Genomic DNA, 21,308 nt, shown 5'->3' with positions numbered 1-21,308 from the left:
CGCCTGTCCACTTTCTTATTCAGAGGAAATATATATATGCTTACGATCTTTATCAAACTTGGGTAACGTCGCTCCAGTAGCAGCCATCTCTGGATCTACTGTTTCCAAAAATATTGTCCATGGATTTTCATTGTCACTGAGCTCAATCATCTATGCAGAAAGATGTGAAAGAAGAAAAAAGTCTCTCAACAATATAATATAACCTGATATCTGCATTTTCATCAGATACAAGAACCTTATGACATTGTATTAGCGGGAGAATTATTTAAGTTGCATTAATGACAGGAAATTTATGAAGTTCATTAAGAGAAACAATGGCAGATATAAAAACACCAAAACAGATTTAATGAAGCACAAATTTAAAAAATATACCTCCAGCTATCTTTATTTTGGCAAGAAAATCACTTTGCTTTAGATGTAACAGGACAGTGAAACCAGTCACTGGTCTTTATGGTATTTAGACACAATGTTTTACATTATAAGGAATGCATTTCATTAAACGTAGAGTTTTTGCCCAAATAACAGAGGACTCAAAAAGACATTGCTGTTTGAAATTTAACATAAAAATAATGATCATGCTTTTTCATAGAAGAAAAATCATGCAGCACACTCTTCCTTCCTATCCAAATCAATCCACTACATCTCAGATCTTTTCAAGTATCAAACTATACCAGGTACACATTAAATTCAAACCATGAAAAAATCTATGTCCCAAAGTTACAGATTCTTAAAGAGAACTAAAAATCATGGGTTATGTACAGAAACAATGTCCTCTATCAATGAATATTTACCGTTTTATTGCCATCTGCTTCATTATCTAACATTGCAGGTCTTTTTGTTCCATTACTTCTTGCTTGCATTGGCCATAATCTGATTTGATCCTGGGGAAATCCCTAAAATAAATAAAAATTGTGACAGGAAACGAATTTTTAAAAAGGCTAAGATACTCTTATTAAATCCAAACAGATCTTCTGTTTTCAAAGGTCTGAATTATGACTTCTTACAATACATGGAGAAGATAAAGACTATGAAGCAACCATAATGGAATAAAATAAATACATACAGCTAGGCATTCATCTACAGAAAACTTACCATTGTTTGAGAGAGATTTTGAACAAATTCTGTAAGCGTGGAGTTTTTTAATACTTTGAAAACAGTGTATTTCACTTTTTCTTCATCATACATATCATTGCCTTGGTGACCACAGAACTGATCCTCTGCCACTATCTGAAAAATTACATTTAAAGGTTACTATTCATACTAACTCAGCTGCACAATGCATGTAACCTGCTCTACTATGCAACGTCATGGCTCTCTGGATAGTGGCACGCTGCTAACACTACTCATGTTCTCATGAAGAAAATCTGCAAGTATACAGATTATAAGGAAACTAAAAAGTTGTGATTGATAGTCAAATCAGTGTAAGTAATTAAAATACACTAATTCTTGCAAATCCTGAACAATTAAAAACCAGTTGCACTTAGATCCCAATCTCAGAAACATGTTCTCTAACAATCTTGGCACTTAAAAAAAGGCTACATAATTATTTTACCGGTGTAATGCAAGGAGGCCGGCCTAAAACGTTTCCTATATCTCCCACAGCTCCCATGCATTCTTTGTTAACAGAAAGACAAATGGTGCAACTCTGCCAGTCTCTCCACTGAAAACATTTCTACTGTACGTGCGATGCAGAACAAGCTAAACTTCACCAATATCTCTACTTATGAACACCAGAAAGAAGACACATGGAAACACGGAGGCAAGCAGAAAATGGGTTCTATTTTCTTCTGCCAGATGGGCTCTGGAAAGAGCCATAAACAGGGTTCCTTAAGGCAATTCATAACAATCTAGTCCATCTGGCTTTTCCAAAAAGATAATTGCAAATATAAGCACTCTCTCCTTCTGCTTCTACTTGATGAGCTCAGTTTGGCAGTAGTCCAGGCTTGCAGCCTATGGCTAGATACATTCTAATTTTAGAAAATAATTCCTGAAAGGGATAAAAGTGCAGTGGCAGGGCAGCCATGTAAAATAACCTGGTCCTTTTCCTTTCACCTGAACTTACTACTTTTACTTGCAAGCACATAACTTCTAGAGAAAACAGAAATGTCTATAACATACAGTACTGTTTGTTTCATTAGGATTCATTGCATACGTAAATATACTCACAAGCACTAAAATAATAATTTCACTTCAAACACTACTTCCAAACACAAAAACACACAAAGGTTTGTCTTGGGTGGCTCAATATTCTGAACTTTAATGGCAAAATCTGTTTCAAAAGCTGACCTGCACTTGCATATAGAGGTGAGCTTCTTGCCTTTCCTTCCTCTTCTGAGCTTCTATCCTTTTCTCTTCTTGTAGCCTTTCTACAAGTTGTTGAGGAATATCATGGTCCGTGACAGGCTGCAAAACTTCACCTACAAAGCAGATTTTGTGATGTCATTTCAAGATTTACATCAAACAGGGTTTTCTTCATATGCACTTGACTATCCTCTGATTTGAAGTTAAAACCTGCTTTTTTCATCTTTTAATTAAAAACATGGGTTGATATCATCATGTTTTGGCAAAAGAAGCATTTTCTAGCCTAAGCCAAAATGCACTACTTCCATGAAATATGTATCAGAGACTTCTGAATTAAATATTCATTTCATGATTAAAAAAAAAAAAAATTACCACCCCTCATTCTGTTTAGTATACATAGATCTACATAAACAACTGGATTTAGTTTCCATCACTGAAGTTAGTTCACTAATTTTCCCATCCTATAAAACAATCAAAGATGAAGCACTGTGCAGATACACAATCTTGCCTTACTGTGCTAAGACAAGATGACGCTAGATGAGCACATGCTTTCCAAAAGTGAGAGGAAGGCTGGTTGATCCCACAGAATCTATAAATTCCAACTATAACTAAAAAAGCCCCTTTGTATAGGAAGACTGTCAACAATTCAGAAGTAAAATATAGCCCTAAATTCCTGTATGTAAATCTAACTTGGAACACACGCAGAGTATACATACTTAATTTTGATTCCCTGATGTAAACCAACATGTACGCGTTCGTACAGTGCCGTACGGATAAGTCATCGTCATGACCTCCATAGTTGTGTTCAATTGCTTCTTCCTTTGTACATCTTGATACAACATCGTCATCAAATTTACACCACTAGAGAGAAAGTTTTATATAAATATAATTTTACTCACAAAAACTTGTTCTTGAATCATAGAATCACAGAATGGTTAGAGCTGGAAAGGACCCTAGAGGTCATCTAGTTCCAATCCAGCTGCCATGGGCAGGGACAAATTAATCCTATTTCTGGCATGTCTTTCAGCTCTTTGAAGTAAATAAAATTGTTCTTCAAGCAGCACGAGTTTAAAAAAAAAATCTAGTTCAGTATAATTTGTGCTACCTGCTACTTGCGCTGAGCATAAGGAAGGCCATAAAAACCAAAACTTTACCGAAATACTTGAACATTTTACACTGAATATCAAAAGCCCAATAATTACTCAGAGAACCTTTTCTTAAGGCTGTTATTCACATATCTAACATTCCTATACAAATCAGAAAATTGACCTTATTTGTTGTAAAATAAAATAAAAAGCACATGATATCTAACAATTATTTGTACATTTAATGTAATTTACAGCAAATTTTGAATTAAAAAAAGCCAATTAAGAATGAAAGACAAAGAGCAACAAATTCACAGCAAAATCTGACTTCTACTTTTTCTGTGAACACTCATGTACACACAAAACCAGTGAACTCAAGGGAAGAGGCACCTGACCTATAGAAGCCCGATCCAATCAAGTCACCTTAAACCTTTAACAGTGGGACAAGCAAAGATACTGCATTTCTGAGTCACGGAAACATTTGAAACATTCATGTTTGCTTCAGCATAGTCAGACTAATAAAAGGATCAAATCTGATTGCAGTAGAACATCAACACATATACACACACAACTGAAGGGATTCCCCTAGTTAAAAGTCTTTTGCCACAAGTCAACAGCAAAGATGAAGCTACTCCTTGTAAGGCACCAATTGATTCTTTAATGCCTCCAAATGCAGGCTCTTCCCTAAAGAGCAAGAGCTAGATAGGAAGGCTGCTGGGTTTTCATTTTGTAAATACAAAGTAAGTTTCCCAAATATGTTAGAACAGGCATAATTGGAAGAATATCAAGCTAAGAACTACATGAAGAAGTCAAATCCCTGTATGATCAAGTGCACCAGCATGCTCTTCTGTTAGGGAACAAAAATTCCAAAGATTTGCCCATTATGAAAACTGCAAGTATATCTTTGCAAAAACACAAATAAGTTTAGGTGCTTTTCAATACTCACTTTGCCATCCCCCTTTGGATTTAAGTAAACAACATAATGTCCACCGTGGTTATCTCCACTGTGTACTAGGACTGCATGAAGAATGTAATTTGCAGGATCTTTAGGATCTGTTTTTTGCAAAAATTCATCTAGTGGCAACTGTTCAGGAAACTCAAACCTAGTTTTGAAAAGAATTAAGACAGTTGTATTTGTAGTTAAGACAGACGTGCTATTATACAGGACACCAGTAACTACTCCTAAAGCACGTGATGAAAAGTGAAAGAGTTACTGTTACAATGACAGTTCTATCTAGGATATACTGCAAACAGTGGCAGATTTTGTATGGTTTTAATATGGAATAAAAATAATCTTCATAAGCACTTCTGGAAAAGTATGCCCTCAGTAACAAGGGTAAGAGCACTTCAGCTGAAAGAGTGCTGTTCTGGATTCACTGTGTCAAGGGAAAAGCTCAAAACCAGTTATTTTCCAGTGCACAAGTAGAGCTTTTCTAGCGCAGGTACCACTGGACTGGAACATTATTGAAGATTGAAATCGTTGCAATACAGGTTTAGTTTACAACCAACAATGTATCTCCTTGAGAAACTGTCAGCCTCTGCTTAGGGTGAGTGGGCATGGAAATAGATGGAGGGAAAGCAGAGGACTACTTACTCATCCTACCTACTCTTGTGCCAGCCTCTGGCAAAGTACCAACTTTCCACAAACGGCACAAAGAATGTTCCACGAAGCATCAGAAGATGCAATCACTTGTTTCATATTCAAAGCAACAGCTACAAATTACTATTTAAGTATTCAATCTGTCATTCATAACCTTAGCATTCAATCAGTGTGCCTTTTGGGGACCTCCGCCACGTGAGACTGAACACACCTTCCTCTTGGAGTTCAACCAAAACTAGGATTTTGGGAAATTATTTCTGGTAAAATCACAGAATGGTTTGGGTTGGAAGGGACCTTAGAGACCATCTAGTTCCACCCCGCCCCCACCATGGGCAGGGACACCTCCCACTAGCCCAGGTTGCCCAAAGCCTCATCCAGCCTGGCCTTGAACCCCTCCAGGGATGGGGCATCCACAGCTTCTCTGGGCAACTTGGGCCACTGCCTCACCACCCTCACAGGAAAACATTTTTACCTAATATCTAATTTAAATCTGCCCTCTTTCAGCTTAAAACCGTTACCCCTTGTCCTAATGCTACCCTCACTGATCAAGAGTGCCTCCCCTTCTCTCCTGTAGCCCCCTTTCAGCACTGACAGGCTGCTAAAAGGTCTCCCCAGAGCTTTCTCTTCTCTTGGCTAAACAACCCCAACTCTCTCAGAACATTCACAGGTCCAAATTCTACAATGGAAAAACCCAACAAAAAAACAAAACCTTACCTATCATTTATCTTGATGTTTTGGTCAGTCTGAGGATCATACATAAATCTCATGAGCTGTAGGTGTAATACTGGTGGCAATGTTAGGAACTTCACACCTTTCTCTGCCTCCTAGACATTTTAAAGGAAATAGAGGGTTGAAATTGCAAGATTTTTAGCAACTCAAAATACTTGTTTGCTGCAGACACTCTTCCTATCGACTTGTATTTTATAAGCTTGACAACACACTACGCACCAAAGAACGTTTCAAAACTTAGGTGGAAGTGAGCTATCTTAGCACTTCACCAGCCCTCCTATGAGCTACTCCAACAACACATGAGAACTCGGTTCATTTAAATGTAGGCCATTCATACAAGCACATCTCAACACCTCACTGCATTAAGAGCAAGTTACCTGCACAAATAATATGAAAAGAAAATATGGAGGCGAAAACTCATTTTTGATCAATTAAAAATTTCACATTCTTTTTATCCTGCCAACAAATATTTGGCTACCGTGCTGTACCTTCCTAACAGCTAAAGAATATATAGAGCATTACTGACAAAACCTGGAATATGGAAGCTGCAGAAGCAAGCTTTAGTAAAACAACATTTTTTATAAAGGACTTCAGCTTCCTACAGTGGGTGCAGCAAAGTGCAGCTGAAAAGCTCAGAAACATGTGCACACACAAATGTTTAAAATTCCACGGGTTCATTTGGTGTTCTTGTTGATGATACAAAAATTACCTCTCTAAAGTTACTTTTAGAGCTATGCTGCTTTTTTACTAGACACACAGAAGAACAGATTACTCTTCAAGGAAGAACTCAGTCTTGAGATCAGTAGAGAAGTTAACCATTCTAGTCACTAAAACACATACAGATATAAAACTCACTGCTAATTAGATTGTTTTAAAATCCAAGCTCCATTTTAAGAAACCTAACAGCAACTAAGAGAAGCTACATAAAAGCTTGTCTAAGGAGAAAAATCACCAAAAGCAGTTGATACAACCTAGAATGGGTTTTGCAACGTTATTCTATCAAGGACAGAGAAATAAAATTTAAAACCAAATTTAAGAAAGGACAATACCTGTAAGCCATGTTCTCCTGCATCATATTTGTTATCACCATCCAACTGTTCCACTGCAACATAGTCGATGAAGGACTCAAAAACTAAATGAAAGAAGATTGGGGAATTGTAGAGGAGGAGGAAGAAAAATGTAAGTTTACTCTAGCTTGGAGGCTTAACAATTTTTTAATCAAACAACATATTAAGACATGAGAGTTTGGTTTGAACGTTTTTGTCTTTATTTAAAAAAAAAAAGTTTTATATTGCTTAAGAATGTCAAGAAATGCACCAAATTGTAGGGGCATACATAAGAATATCAACAAATCACATAGTTACAACTGCCTGCCAAATCTCGTATTCTCACTTTGCAACTGTTATGTATCAAGCTAGATGATACTATTTGCTGGACTCTTACACGTCTTTTTTCATGTCTTGTATGCCAAGTACTTGGTAAACTGACGATAAGGGACCATTGTTACGCTGCTCCGATTAGCTTGTTCTTTTTATTTGCTTATTACTATGGTCAGGTCTAAATAAGAATCAATTTCCTCCAAGTTCATCTTCATATATAAATTATAAGCTGTTGTGACAACACTACTCCTATCACAATAGCACAGTATGTACTTTTATGACACTAGGAAAACACCTAAAATTCACAGAGTTTTATGAAAAGATATTGGTAAGAGAATTAGGGAGGAAGGAGCAGGGAAGGGAAATGGTAGAAGGGAAAAAAGGTAACATAAGCAAAAACATTTTCTGCAGAAAATTTTTTCAGTGAGGTATCGAAGACTCCTTCCTCTGAAATTAAGGCAAGGATATTTCAAAGTGCTAAGCACCAACAAACCCATTTGAAATTAACAGGCACAAAAAATGTCCAACATTTTGAAGTATTTGATTGCTGCATATCACAATGTATCACTTACTATTTTTCTTTCCCTTTATACTTAGCTGGATGTCATAATAATCTTCTATTCGTTCAGATCGATAGTCTACGTGTTTGCATTGGATATAAGACTGTAAACAAAAACCAAAAAACACAGTATTTCTATGTATACAAGTAACAGTTAACTTAAATTACTTAGGAAAAAAGAAAGATTAAATACATACCACCATCTTCCCTCTGAACAATTTAGGAATAGTGCCTTCTACACATGTGCCTTTCATTTTATTTTCCACATTATCAAGCAGCTGAAAGAAAAATTAGTTTTTACATAGGATGGACTTGCAGTTTTTGACTTTATTCATCAACACAGAGATGACTAGTTCACTGATTAATCTCCAAGTCACTTGCATAAAAATGAAATGCTAGTCTGTTCGTACTGGGTTGTCCTTTCTAGTCCTTTAAATCTTCCTCTTCCCCCTAAAAACTGCACTGAGGACTACTCGACTACTCCAGGTACACTTCTTTCAGTCTGGAAAACCTCACAAATGGAATGATGCATTTCCATCTTCAAAAATGCATTTCTCTCCATGGCTATATGAGGACCACTAGCATTATGTTCCATTTATTTTCAACTTTCCCTATCCTTTAGAAATTCCTCACTCACAAAAGGCCACATTCAACCCCTTTCCTAAAAAAAATAAAAATAAACCAAAGCAAAAACTCAATGTCTTAGAGACCTAATTTAAATTAATCAGTGCTGGTATTACTAGGGTTATTACTAAACTATATTCTATATACACAATATCAACAGACAACATTATGCATCACAGATCAGTAAGAAATAGTAAAAACATACCACTCGACATAATTCCTGGACATCATGTTGCATGAAGCTGTCTAAAGTTTCCCACCTTCGTAAGGCAAACAAACACAAAATTACTATATTTTGAAGAAAACTCACAGCTCAAAAGACATTTTTGTGAATTTAATACATAGCAAGGTGTAAAGACTCTGAGATTTAGTACTGGCTGATGCACACATTTTTTTAGTTCCGTAGCATTTACTTGGCTGGAAGAAGGGCCAGTGAACTTGTGGGACATTTTGGCAGCTGTTCTGTCCCCACCTGCCCTCTCTGTGGATCTGGGGACGGGGATTGGGAAAGCAGCCGGAGCCAGACGAAGGGACAAGGGCCAGGCTGTTGCTAGCAGAAGAGTTCTTCCAGTCTACAACGTAGTCTCAGTTCACGTCACAAAACTCTTTAAGAAAAAGCCTGGGAGCAATTCAGTGCTGTCGGAATGGTTTCCGCAGCATGCTTCTAGCTGCCTCTCTTCCCAGGGCCCTTCAGGTGCAGTCACGTAGCGTTCAGGGATTATTTCAGCACATGAAAGGAAGTAAATGGATTTATAGGAAACACTGGCTTTGTGCTCATCTTAACAGTTAATCCTGGATGCACAGTAACTCCAAGGATGCAAGCAGGCATCCAGCTTCCTGAGCTGTCCACGTGCAAACACACCCCTGTGAAAGGAGGGGCGAGAGCAGCAGTCCCTGAACGCCTCGCAGCCAGTGCGGCACGCTGCGACAAGAGCTTTCAGCACTGCTGCCTTCAACAAAAAAGAAGCATGAAGTGTTTTTATTTTCAGCATGAAATACTTTCTCCTATGAACTCTCTAACACAAACTCAAGAATGCTTTTTAAGTCCCTGACAACTCTTTTTGCAACAGTCATCACTCCAAACCGTATGAAATAAGCCACATTTACTGTAGGCTCTAGCTTCAGCATGAGGTTCAACCTCGGTCCTTGAAGCCACAAGCGCAGTGGTGGCCAGCAGCAATATTGACTTTATCTTCTCCTCCTGCTCTCTTCTCAGTGACTCAGCACCACTGTCACATGGCAGCATGCTACTCCCAAAAGTGCCAAAACAACTGTGTGGGGTCCACACTTAAGCTGAATGAAGTGACCTGTTGGGTAACTTGGAACAGAGAATAACCTCCTGACTCCCTCGGCTTTAAACACTAGCCAGCTTAAAGGACAAAATCAAAGAAAAAGGTTACATACTAATATTAGGACAAAAAAGGGCTCCTTCAGACAACAGCATCACTTTCTACCGAAAGAAGCCAAATTTAGTCAGAAACTCACAGTACCCAGTAAAAAGTTATGCTCTACACAGTGTATAGGTAGGTCTGACAAGGTCAGAAACCACCCCTCTCTGATCTAATGATGGGGGAAGACCAAATCTTCAAACATATTCAAAAACTCCTTCCCAAGAATGAAGGCAGGCATGAACACATTTTTAAAACCTTGCTCTCAGCTACAAAATTAAGCATCTGCAATACCCTCAGGAAAGGTCTCTTTACAATGCTGAAGATGACACAGTTGGGATCTTAACTCAAGATGAAATATTTATGATATCAGCAAGTCTTTCCAGTGTAACAGGACAGCAAGAGCGCTGACAACTAAATATACAGTGTGCTAATAGCAAGATGGTACGAGCAGATAAACATACAACACTGAGGTTACTGATTTTAAATTCCCCCAAAAGGTGAAAAGGAAAGGTTACAAAGATGCAAGGCTACCAAGAGTCTTATCAGCACAGAGCACTAGCACAAGCTTTAGCAGAAGATGTGGGATGGACACTAAGACAGCTATGTGAAAAACATGATACAAACTTCCTAACCTGTTTTTAAATAAAAAAATGCTTGTAAATATTACTATAAAAGACTAGTCTACAAATACAGTGCAACAAAGTGATGTAAAATACAATCTTTTTGAACAATTTTTGATAAAATCCTACTCCATGCTTACACAACATGCAAAGAAAAACCTCATAAAGGTTACGCTAATCTTAATCTTCTGTCCTAACTTGTACTCAACTGATACATCTAGTTAAAAAAAAAAAAAAAAAAAACCCCAAAACCAAACACCCTAAAAGAAGCTATATCGTACAATTCTACGTCTAGATACTCCAAGATCTAAAATTACACCCTGTAACACCATCTCACAAGCAGCACCATCAGACTGGAAAAAATATCAGTCAGTGAACTGGATACTGGGCAAAAATGAAAATAAAGAGCAAGCCTTCCTGTGGATGTTTTATGGAGGAAAAGAGGGGGCTAGAATGAGGAAAATGCAAAGACTTGTTTTGTGTGTGCGCTCTGACACCTTTACTTCATGCAGCAGATACTCCTCTTAAGCTTTCAATCACGAAACCGAATACAGCATTAAACGCTTCTAAATCGTGCACAGGCAAAAATACATGCATCTTTGATATGTCACAAGAAAATGTTACAACAGTCATAAATGCAGAGCTAACAATACGGGAATGCAAATTACTGCTACTTCTCTGAATTTAAAACAGATTTGTATTTTTTAAAAAGACATCAACAATGCATCAAGTGCAATGTTTCAACAACATTTATTGTCCCAAATTTTACTTAAGTTAAATGCATCACCCATTTTCAGGTAACAGGTAAATTATAACCCTGCTGCTAACAGCTGTGTTTGACTCTGTACTGCTCCCTTCCCCACAAAAACCTGACTTTTGGATCAGCAGTCTTTAGTTCTGACTAAAAAGAAAAACCTGTCCAAGTAAACTAAGAAAAGCTAGCAATTAACATAATGCTATATTAACACATCTCTGCACCTCTCTAAGAATAGCTTGATTTAAATAAAACCTTTTTAAAGAAAAGTTTTATGAAGCCTATAATAGCCCAATAAATAGTCCAAGTTTCTGAAACTTACCCAAAAGATTTTGTTAACTTTTTAGTTCCAACTGGTTTGTCACTATGTTGCAGCTCATAAAACACTCTTTGCAATGCTAAAGGAACACTTTTGGATGAATCATCTCCTTCTGTGGGCATCATGTACACAGCCTGAAAAAGCATTTAGTTTAATTAGTATCTAAGGAAAATATTATCGCTCATATTGTTTAAGGCATTCTTTCCTCTTCAGTGACTTCCTTCATGTAACTCCATTTAATCATCACTCCAACAGACTCTGAAAAAAATCTCATACTGTAGCATAAAAACATTATCTGGAATGACTCTTCCTAGAGCACAGCGGTTAGAAAGACATGAGCAATGGATTCCATTCATGGTTATTTTATCTAAATAGTTCCCTTATTCCACCCTAGAAAAGTAAATGCACTAAAGCACTGAACACCTTCAAACAACTCATCATGCCTGGTATGTCTACACAATCATCACAGCAGGACCAGATATACTGATCAATACCAGAGGCTTTTGAAAGTAACTTCAGCTTCGTGCTGTAGCTTGGCTATCTGTGAATATTGTAATCTACAGTGGGGGAAAAAAAACCCAACACAAAAACCAAGAGAACCAAACCCATGAAACCATACAGGGCAACAAGTGACCGAAACCAGAAACGGTCCATGTGGAGGAGAAGGATGTCAGTGGAAGCTTTGAGATTCTCCGATACATTCCATTCCTACTTAACGTCATCACTGTCCAGCAAATGAGCAGCTTAACAATTCAATTCACTGATTAGACTGATTTGGGAAGGACTGAGAACAAGAAATTACAAATAGACCAAACAGGGACCACGAGAGTTCAACAGACACTGAAAAGGGATTTACTTTTTAAAAAATGTACAGCAATGTACCTAGGGAAAAATAACGGCAAAGAAAAGGGATTTACAGAGAGATGCTCATTTAGAAAGTGTGAATGTAAAAAGAAAACAGTCAACTCTGGAAGGAGATCACGTAACACCACATGCAAAAATAAAGACTCCAAATATCAAGTAGTACATGAGAAAATAACCTGGTAGGAAGCAGAAAAATTGCCACGTGAATTTTTGCCAGTGAAACAACAGGGAATGATACATTTCTGTGAGGGAAGCGCTAAGCTGCATCTCGGTAGTTCTCACTCGGTTTCTGCATCACCCAAAGATCTCAGAGGTGCCCAGCACCTCTAACTCATCCTGTACTTCAGCTCCCTACATACAGAGCAAGGTCAGTACTTCCAGTACATAGCTGAATTGTTGGGGAAACACACTCATTGCTATATGAAAACTCAGTACCAAGGTGATGGAACCAGATGAGACACACACTAGATAAAGACAAAACTGATACAAAAAGAACATGAGAGAATGACAGAAAAGAAAGTAAGAAACAAAAAAGGCAAAAAAAAAGTTGTTAAGAAGTTGGCACGGTCAGTTTCCTATTCCAATTCTGAATATCCATTGTTCAAAAGTACAGCAACATAAAACACTTAGAAAAATAATACAATAAGAAAATATCAGCAGAATAGCTACAGTAATAAGATGAAATAAAAGACATTTTGTTTCTTCATACACCATCTACACAATTAATTCATTTCCTATATCTCTCAAGTAATATTAAAATAATAATTTAGAATAATTTATGATTACTACATTCCATCTGCCATTGAATAAACACACCGTTTCTATTTCTTCTGAAATTCTAAAAGTGTTACTACAAGCTAAGCATTTAACACATAGCTTTTCTCTGGTTCTTCACTCTGTGTATGTAAGTAGTACCGAAGCACATACAATCTCCTACAAACCTTTATTCTTATGCCTTATCCTCCCAAACTCTGAAAGCTTGACCTCAAGATCAAGGAGTGAGGCATTTTGATCCATTTGAAAAAAGCAGAATCTCTAATTTAACACCTGAGAAGTTCCCTCAGGAAATGAACAGAAAAGAGTGACAGGGACATGTATAGGCAATGGCTATAAGCAAGAGACAGATGAGAGAAAAAATTTAGATATTTACAAGGTAAAAGAATGCTACAGATAAGCTTGAACACACTGCTTAAAGTCAAGACACTTACTTGAAGAAGGGAAGAAAATACTGTGTATGAAATTCCAAGGGTAAGGTAAAAAATATTGTATAAATTGAGGAGAGCCAGACCAGGGAGAAATGTACTGGACCAGTATTTACAATTTTAGCATAACTAAATAAACATTCTGCAATGTTCTCATGATTTTCAGGGGAACCTGTGGAGTTTTTAAATGGACTGGATGCAGCCATGAGCACTGACTGGCTGGAGGCACTAATGACAGACCTGGGAAGACGCATGTAACACGGTCCAAGATCAAACCTGGACCCATTTGGGCAGTTACCACTGTCCCTTGCACAGGTGGGCTATATTTAAGCATGCATTTACCAGTCATAAACAGACAAAGATGTTCTGAAGAGAAAGTTCCTTTGCTTTATTCGCTACCACTGAAGCCACCTGATTGCTAATAAAGGGAGGTCTCATTTCAAATACTCAAGAACCTCCCATCTGTTGTCTGGAAACAGAGCAAAGAAGAAAAGACCTCTCCATCAATCCTCACCCACGCTTCACTAGAGCCCGCCCTGCCATAGGTACGTGCTTGCCTTTGCTATTGTTCATTGCCTGCCCAGCTCTACTCCTGCCTGCAACTTCTCTGTTAACAAAGCTCTAAATAACTGCAATAGAAATCATTATTTCTTCTAAGGAGGATTAACAGAAATAATGGAATTGGTGATAAGCAAACTAAGGATACTACACATTTTATTTTACTCAGTTTTAAGAAGAACAAGTTTGCTCAAAGTGAAATTAAAAACATTGCTGAAATTCATTTTTTTCAGACAAGACAACTACTGATCCTTCTTTATCTGCAATAATAGCAAATAACTATTAAAATTGTCTAAAACTACCACTGTAGTCTATTCTGTTTGTAGGGGGTCAAGAATGAGCAAAGAGTTGGGCATTTCAGCTGATGGTCAGTAACATTTCCATAGAGGAGGATGCAGCTACCAGCTAGTAAATCAAGCTTTCTGATACGGTCACTATCCAGACATCAGCACTCCCTAAAAGCTGGTATTTATTTGGGGGCTGGAGTAGAAGTGCAGTGGAATGCCTGAAAAGATTAGTTCAGTTGAAACACATCTGTATCACAAAAATAATTTCTTCTTCACAGCACAAGATTACTTCATGGTACATATTGATTTACTGACAAGACAGTCTTGAAAGAAACGACTCAATTGGGTTAGATGTAGCTATTATAAAAACATATATTTCTTTCAAGGAGTAAAGTGAAGTTGTCCAAAACCATAAAATGCACAAACAGTATGAGTGCTGAGAGAAAAGAAGAGGCATTATAATGAATGATAAACTGAATGAGTAAATTATACCTCTTGCAAAAAAGAAACAGGTGTATCACGTAAAAAAGTCAAGTATTTATTTCTTGTAACACGGCACTGGTAAGATCTCAGTTACAGTCTACTGCAGTTTCACATGCTATTTTTTGCAATGCTTCAGAGTAAGCAGCACATGGCAAAAGAGAAAAAAGAACTCCCAAGTGGGACACTTACAGGCCACAGTGATATAAATAATCAGATGACAGAAAATCTAAGACAGTGGAAAGTAGGTACACTAAAAAGGGAAGTTTTGGAGAAAATAAAGCTTAATGGGAATGTAACAACTAGTATACACCAGAGAAAGCATTAAGTCAGAACAGTTCATTTTCACCAAGAGAGATACAGCAAGTGCAGGAATGTGCAAAAGGATGAATTAGGATCAATAGGACACTCCAATAAACTAAATGGTGCCAAGTAACATTTTTTACCAAGTACGTCCCCTCTTCCAGATAGCCACCTCCAATACCAAGTCATCATTAATATTTTTATCCCATTCAGGCTCCTGCACTATTTTAAAATGATACATTATCTAGTGTATTTCATCCTGGGTTTGTATGAGATACTTATTAAGCTGATATTTAAAGCAGTTCTTCCTTCCAGCAAAGAAATAACATCTACAGTAAACAAAAAACTCATGAATGAAGCAAATATAAAATCGTTTAAACTACTGAAATTATAACACTTTCCATCATTACAAAGATGCTAACCATGGTAACAGAAAATTCAACTGCATAATATAAAAGACAGAACAAATGAACTACAAAGGTCACACGTTTACCTTTTTACATTGTTTATGGGCTGAGAACTCATAACTGATTTCTCTATTTTAGCTATTTCAAGAAAAGGAAATTACTTCCATCTCTCATCTGCAAGATGTAGAGTCCTCCTGTCCCGTCCCCCCACCCCTGCAACAATTCATAGCAACATTAACACATCATGCAGGCTAAAAACCACCCCTTAAGCTCAGGTCTTCACCAGGTACTCTGTCTGGCTGCTTTCAGAAAGAAACCCAAAAGCTTATATTCAACCAACTATAAAAGGAAGCTTCCTGCATTCAGCCTCAGGTAAGATGTGAATCACCATCTAAGTCACGACTTCTCTTAAGAGGATGAAAGTGGCAAAAGGAACACACGGACCTGTTTTGAAGGATTTGTAAATATAAAATATTGGGTATTTCAACTAGCAATCTCATTTTCTTTCACATATTAATTACCTTTCGTAGCTGATTTGTGAAAAATAACGTCTGTAACAAGCTGTTCATGTAACAAGTTGCTCCCTGGTTCTTTAAGCCAACATATCCTGTGTGCTTCTTTGAATCCCACCTAGAAAATAATTAAGTGGTTCAAAACAAGACAGTTTTGCATTAACTATAACAAAGAGCATTTATTCTAAGGTAACGCTGCTGGTGGATATCAGCTACTCTTCATTGTTACTTAAGGTTCAAATAAACTCCACTTCACTACTGCCTGCCAGTCTTTGCAAGTAAATGCTTTGGGAGTTTGTAAGGTTTTCTTTTTAAAGATGTTCTATATGGCAGAAAAACTATGTATTATGAAAGCGTACTGGAACCCAGAGCCGCGCTTTTAAAGGCAAGTCTGCACTTCAGTACAAGCGCTTTGTTTACAAGTGACAGGAAGCAGCATGACTCAAATAAGGCAGTTTTAAACAATTGTAAACCAAGGCAAGCTAGATAGCAGAGCCCCCTGTGTCCAAAACCCTTATCAGCTGCAAGATCAGAAACGTTGAGGCTAGATTGGCAGAGGTGTTAAATCACAATTCAATTCAGGCAGAAGTTAAAGTTCCACAACATTATGCTGACTAATGGAAACGGAAGTTTAACCTGTGCAAAAATGTCTACATGACTAATGAAAAATATTGCCATGTGAGAATTCATCAATCAAAGGTGACAAAGTGAGAATGTCTCATGAGAGCCACAAATGTTAATAACACAAAACGGGTGAAGAATCCCAAGCAACATAAAAATATTAGAATTAATAATTTTATTTTTAAACAGAGATACTTACGCTACTCCATGTGGAGCATCTGCTTGAACATAGACTTCAAAAGTAACTTTGTCCTCTTCTATAAAGCCTTTTTCAGGATCAGTAACTTCCTGTAAAACAGGAATGACACACAAACATGAAAACTGGAGCTTGCAACATGACCGTAGTGAAGCATCCAGTTAGATACCACATAAATTTCCAAGCCTGAGCTATCAGTAACTATAAACTGATGAAGAAAAACTGAAGGACACCAGCAAAGTTGTTTTTCAGCTTAATATATTTTAATTCTTTTTTAATGTCTCAATACAGGAAACATTTTGCAGTACTATTTCAAATGTCTGTGGATAATAAGTGTTGGTAATCAAAGGCTCTGGTTCTTCTGGACAATATTCCAGACAGATTGAAAACTAAGGGTCCAATCTTTGAGAATGCTTAAAAAGCTGTCTCAGTTCAAAATAAGCCTTAATAGTATTATTAGGGCATTAAATATCTGTACACATATACAAAGAACACATGGAAATGCAAGAAAATCTAAGCTGCTTTAGAATGACATCGACTATCACACAGTGAAAACAAAAAACAAGCATTCAGATAAGCAGAAAATAATAATGAGGGAATATTTAAACCACAATGTAAGTAAAAGCAATCTACAATGATTAAGTAGAGAAATTTATAAGAAATTAAAAAGAATCTATAGCAATAATAGAAAAGTAACAGCTTAGGAAAAAAAACCCTTTTCTACAGGTGTCTCAGTATTCAGGAGAGCAAGTGCAAACTGCTCCTATGTAGTAACAGATTAATACGTGTCCAATTACTTACACTCCAGGCCATGAAGTTGGAAAAGCCCCAGTCATTTTCCTTATGAAAGAACAAGTGACTAATACGACGACTGAATGATTTTTCATCATCCTTGTAGTTTATTATCTTGAGAACTGCTTGTGCATGACAAGACCATGACCTATAAATAACAGAAGAAATATTCAAAGCTCATTCAAACCCAAGCTTTTTCTAGTCATTAAAATAATTTTTTTTATTAGGAATTTTTGGTAAATTACTTTCACATACAGGAATTTTTTTTCCTTATTAGATGTTAGGAATTGCTTAATTGTTATTGAGGGCATGAATCCCTGAGGTTTTCTGAAGCCACATTATAAATGTGATGCTGGAATGGAGATTTTGTTAGGGCAACAGTGTTGTTAAGACAGTGTCCGAAAATTGCAGCTAACGGTGGTTTAAGAAGCTAACTGCTCTCTGAGGTGAGCTATTCCCAATCTACTTCAGTGCAGATGGACAGGCCAACTCAAAGTAGTTTTGGTGTCTACAGAGTGGGTAACTCAGCCTTTGGCTAAGGAAAGGAGGAGGTGGTTCTACCCTCCCTCCCACAAGATAAACTCCCCAATACTCTAATTTTCTCAGCAGCGCTTCTTTATGACCATTCCTGTTCAAATTCATTCCACTTGTGCAAGACGATCAGACCAAGTATCATTCCAGACAAGGTCTCGTCACTGCCTCATGCAGTGGCACTGCTGCTTGCTAAACTCCACCAGCTGCCCCTTGGTTGGTGCTTTTGAAGATTACACTGTCCTTTTCCTGGGATTACTTGCACGTGAACCACTTCCCTTGTGACTACTTAAGACACAACTTTCTTCTTTACCTTCTGCACTGAGCACTCATCTTTTAGATTACAAAAACAACGGAAAAGAGCAACTTATTATTCAGAGTGAATAATACTGAACACAACACCACGTGTGAGATTTGGTGCAAGAACAGAAAGAATACCTACGTGGGGTCTGCACTCTAGCTGGATGAGCTGCAGTAATGCCCCAGAAACTTGTGTTTATCTTTTGAAATTTCCATATTATTTACAGAAGCAAAGATAGCCAATTTTCATTTGCATGCAGGACTCCAGGAACATGTACATGTTTGCATCTCACTTGAAGAGTGACGAACTCCAAGTAAGGAGACGACCACCTCATACACCGCTCTGCCTCAGTTGTTAGCAGTTACCTGCTCATTTGAAATAAACCCAGAATTTTTCCCATGCCAAGAAAACTGTAAAAGACCTCCCCCCCCCAGCAATCAAACAGAAATATATCTTAATTTTACCACAAACTTGCAGCTACACAAGCTACTCTCAGCTTCTCCTAAAGAGAGGATTACTCTTATGCTTTGGGATTTAGAAAGGTAGGGGAAAAGTGGACTCAAACCCTTGCAAGAATTCCTTTCTCTTGCAGAAAGCTAGGTAAAATAATTTTTTTAGATGTTTGTATTTCTTGCAACACGGATTGACTAGTATCAAATGAGGACTTGTACAATAATTAAAGGGGTCTTACGTGGAATCAGATTCAGCATTGCATTGAAGGAAGAATCCTACACTTTTTTGGTGCGGTCTGTCCGGGTAGAGTCGTGGCATAACCATGATCTTCCATGGTAAATTCCGTACAAAGCAGGGAGGACTGAGAACTGACTCACTCAATCTGTTGAAGCGTTCAACTGTAAACTGAAATGTTGCTTCTGATCGCCAACTTGTATCTGTAACACACATACACATAAAATTATTTTTAAAACCTGATGGTCTTCACTCCAAAATGTAATTTTTAAAAATCATGCAACATGAGCATGTTTTATGTAGTGCAATATTGGAAGCAATCAAAAACCCCCAAACCCTGAGAGGCACTGAGCTCCTTAGCAACTGAAATTTCAATTTTTTCATTTTGAAAAACACTGCAACACCCTTCAAGAAAACAGAGCATTGAAAGACGCACTCCTTTTGTACTCTATTTTCTTAAATAATTCTTTTAGCACTAATTCTAAAGCAGTGGGTACAGCAAGACAGAGACATCAAACGCTTTACAACGTAAATCACAGCCCACTCTTCTTGCTGTGTAGTGTCTTCACAGCCCAGTTTAAGTTAGCTCCTTGCACGAAACAAGATGTGAAAAGGATTTTCACAATCTGTTCAACTGCCCTGTTGATACTAAGTGACCATTTAGTTGTTTTATGCTTGCAACAGTATATTTTTCAAAACAGATGGACCCCATTGGTTGGTTGTTGGGTTTTTTAGATCTCATACCAGTTTGCTGAAGAACAGCTCAAGAGCAGGGTCCTGTATTCTTTGTCGCATGTGAAAATTTCAGAGATTTTTAGTGGTCTAAAACAAAGTTAAATGAGACTTTTTTTTTTTAAATAGTTTACTTTGACAAGAGCAGGGTCCTGTATTCTTTGTCGCATGTGAAAATTTCAGAGATTTTTAGTGGTCTAAAACAAAATTAAATGAGACTTTTTTTTTTTTAAATAGCTTACTTTGATACACACTATTAAACTAATTTTGCCTTCTTCCCACACCCCCAGTTCTTCATATACCACAATCTGTTCTGCTTCTGTTGTACACAGCTATAACAGGGTGCTGGAGACGGCGACAGCTTTGGGAAGGCACCAGGCTGGGCTCTCTTTATTGTGACATGCCTCATATTGCATAGAGAGGAAAAACCTCTGACTTATCCCAACAATTTGACAGGGCAGGGATGAAGTACAGAATATGCACAAGATACTCCCTCCTTTTCTGTGGTTCCAACTTAACACCTGTGTAACACCGCAAGATTTGCTACTGGGTGTAAGGAGGTTTGAGCAGCGTATAGGGCAGCAGGCAGCTCACAGTCAGACTGCCATTCTCACACCACCCATGGGTGACACAGGACTGAAACAGGTATGTCACATGTGCAGGGCCACCCGAAACCAAAAGCACCAAGCTACAACACCAAGCCAGAAATTGGATTGCGAAATTGTGTGACAAGGCACACGGAATACAACACATGCATTATTTCTGTACACGCAAAGCAGCCGCTCGCTCAGAAAGCTTTGCATGGTACCAGAGATGGTGGTGAAATGATTTTTTCTTTTAAAAACAGGCGAGCCCTAGTTGCGAGCTTACTTAAAAATGAAACTCTCTTGATTACAACATGCAACATTGTGAAGACTATACACTTCAATACAGAAAATTAACAAGTTTTGTCCACAACTGCTGGGGAGCTTTGACACATCTCATTCTCCTCCCTCGCAAAATTATTTTATTTTCCAGCAGCTGTCCTACTTCTGATCTTCGTCTTGCCAATACAGTTGATCTTATTTGTGTATGGACTGACAGTCCTAAGCATTCCCATTTATCTCTTGAAAGTAACTGTACTACAGCAGAAAGCAGCTTCATCTCTCCTCTGCACCTGCACTGACCTTCACGTTGCCCTGTGCTGTCAGCTCCCCCAGTGACGGCAGAGTTCAAATGATTCTTTTCTCCTCTTTTTCCCAACATGTAAGTGTAGCTAGCCAGTAGTGTGTCACCCACTGAAAAACTGTTCCCTACCCATTTTACCTACGCACTGCCTGTTCACAGAGTAGAGAGCTGGTCTTGTACAAGCAAGAGCCAGGCGGGCTGCAGCCAAAGGAGCTGCACGCTTTCAAACTTGATTCCAGGCAGAACCAAAAAAATCCGTAGCACACTTAATTTAAGAACCAGTTTTGCATCACACATACCTCAAACC

At 37.8% G+C, this 21,308-nt stretch overlaps 1 protein-coding gene across 1 annotated transcript in view; it reads right to left on the bottom strand.

Annotated features, from left to right (window-relative positions):
* Positions 1–15: 15 nt before the first annotated feature.
* Positions 16–21,308, bottom strand: part of USP7 (ubiquitin specific peptidase 7 (herpes virus-associated)) — a 25,305-nt gene continuing 4,012 nt past the window's right edge. Inside the window, exons 2-17 of the mRNA XM_010083046.1 lie at positions 19,107–19,305; positions 17,593–17,731; positions 16,795–16,883; positions 15,984–16,092; positions 11,365–11,495; positions 8,483–8,537; positions 7,851–7,931; positions 7,667–7,757; positions 6,765–6,847; positions 5,701–5,810; positions 4,333–4,489; positions 3,018–3,162; positions 2,287–2,417; positions 1,093–1,227; positions 792–893; positions 16–150 (exon numbers count right to left, since the gene is read on the bottom strand). Of these exons, the coding sequence (XP_010081348.1) occupies positions 16–150; positions 792–893; positions 1,093–1,227; positions 2,287–2,417; positions 3,018–3,162; positions 4,333–4,489; positions 5,701–5,810; positions 6,765–6,847; positions 7,667–7,757; positions 7,851–7,931; positions 8,483–8,537; positions 11,365–11,495; positions 15,984–16,092; positions 16,795–16,883; positions 17,593–17,731; positions 19,107–19,305 (1,892 nt within the window). The remainder of the gene's footprint in view (positions 151–791; positions 894–1,092; positions 1,228–2,286; positions 2,418–3,017; positions 3,163–4,332; positions 4,490–5,700; positions 5,811–6,764; positions 6,848–7,666; positions 7,758–7,850; positions 7,932–8,482; positions 8,538–11,364; positions 11,496–15,983; positions 16,093–16,794; positions 16,884–17,592; positions 17,732–19,106; positions 19,306–21,308) is intronic.

The sequence above is a fragment of the Pterocles gutturalis genome, unplaced genomic scaffold, assembly GCF_000699245.1.
Source record: "Pterocles gutturalis isolate BGI_N339 unplaced genomic scaffold, ASM69924v1 scaffold16620, whole genome shotgun sequence".
Taxonomy (NCBI): domain Eukaryota; kingdom Metazoa; phylum Chordata; class Aves; order Pterocliformes; family Pteroclidae; genus Pterocles; species Pterocles gutturalis.
This window is presented reverse-complemented; position numbering and strand designations above follow the sequence as displayed.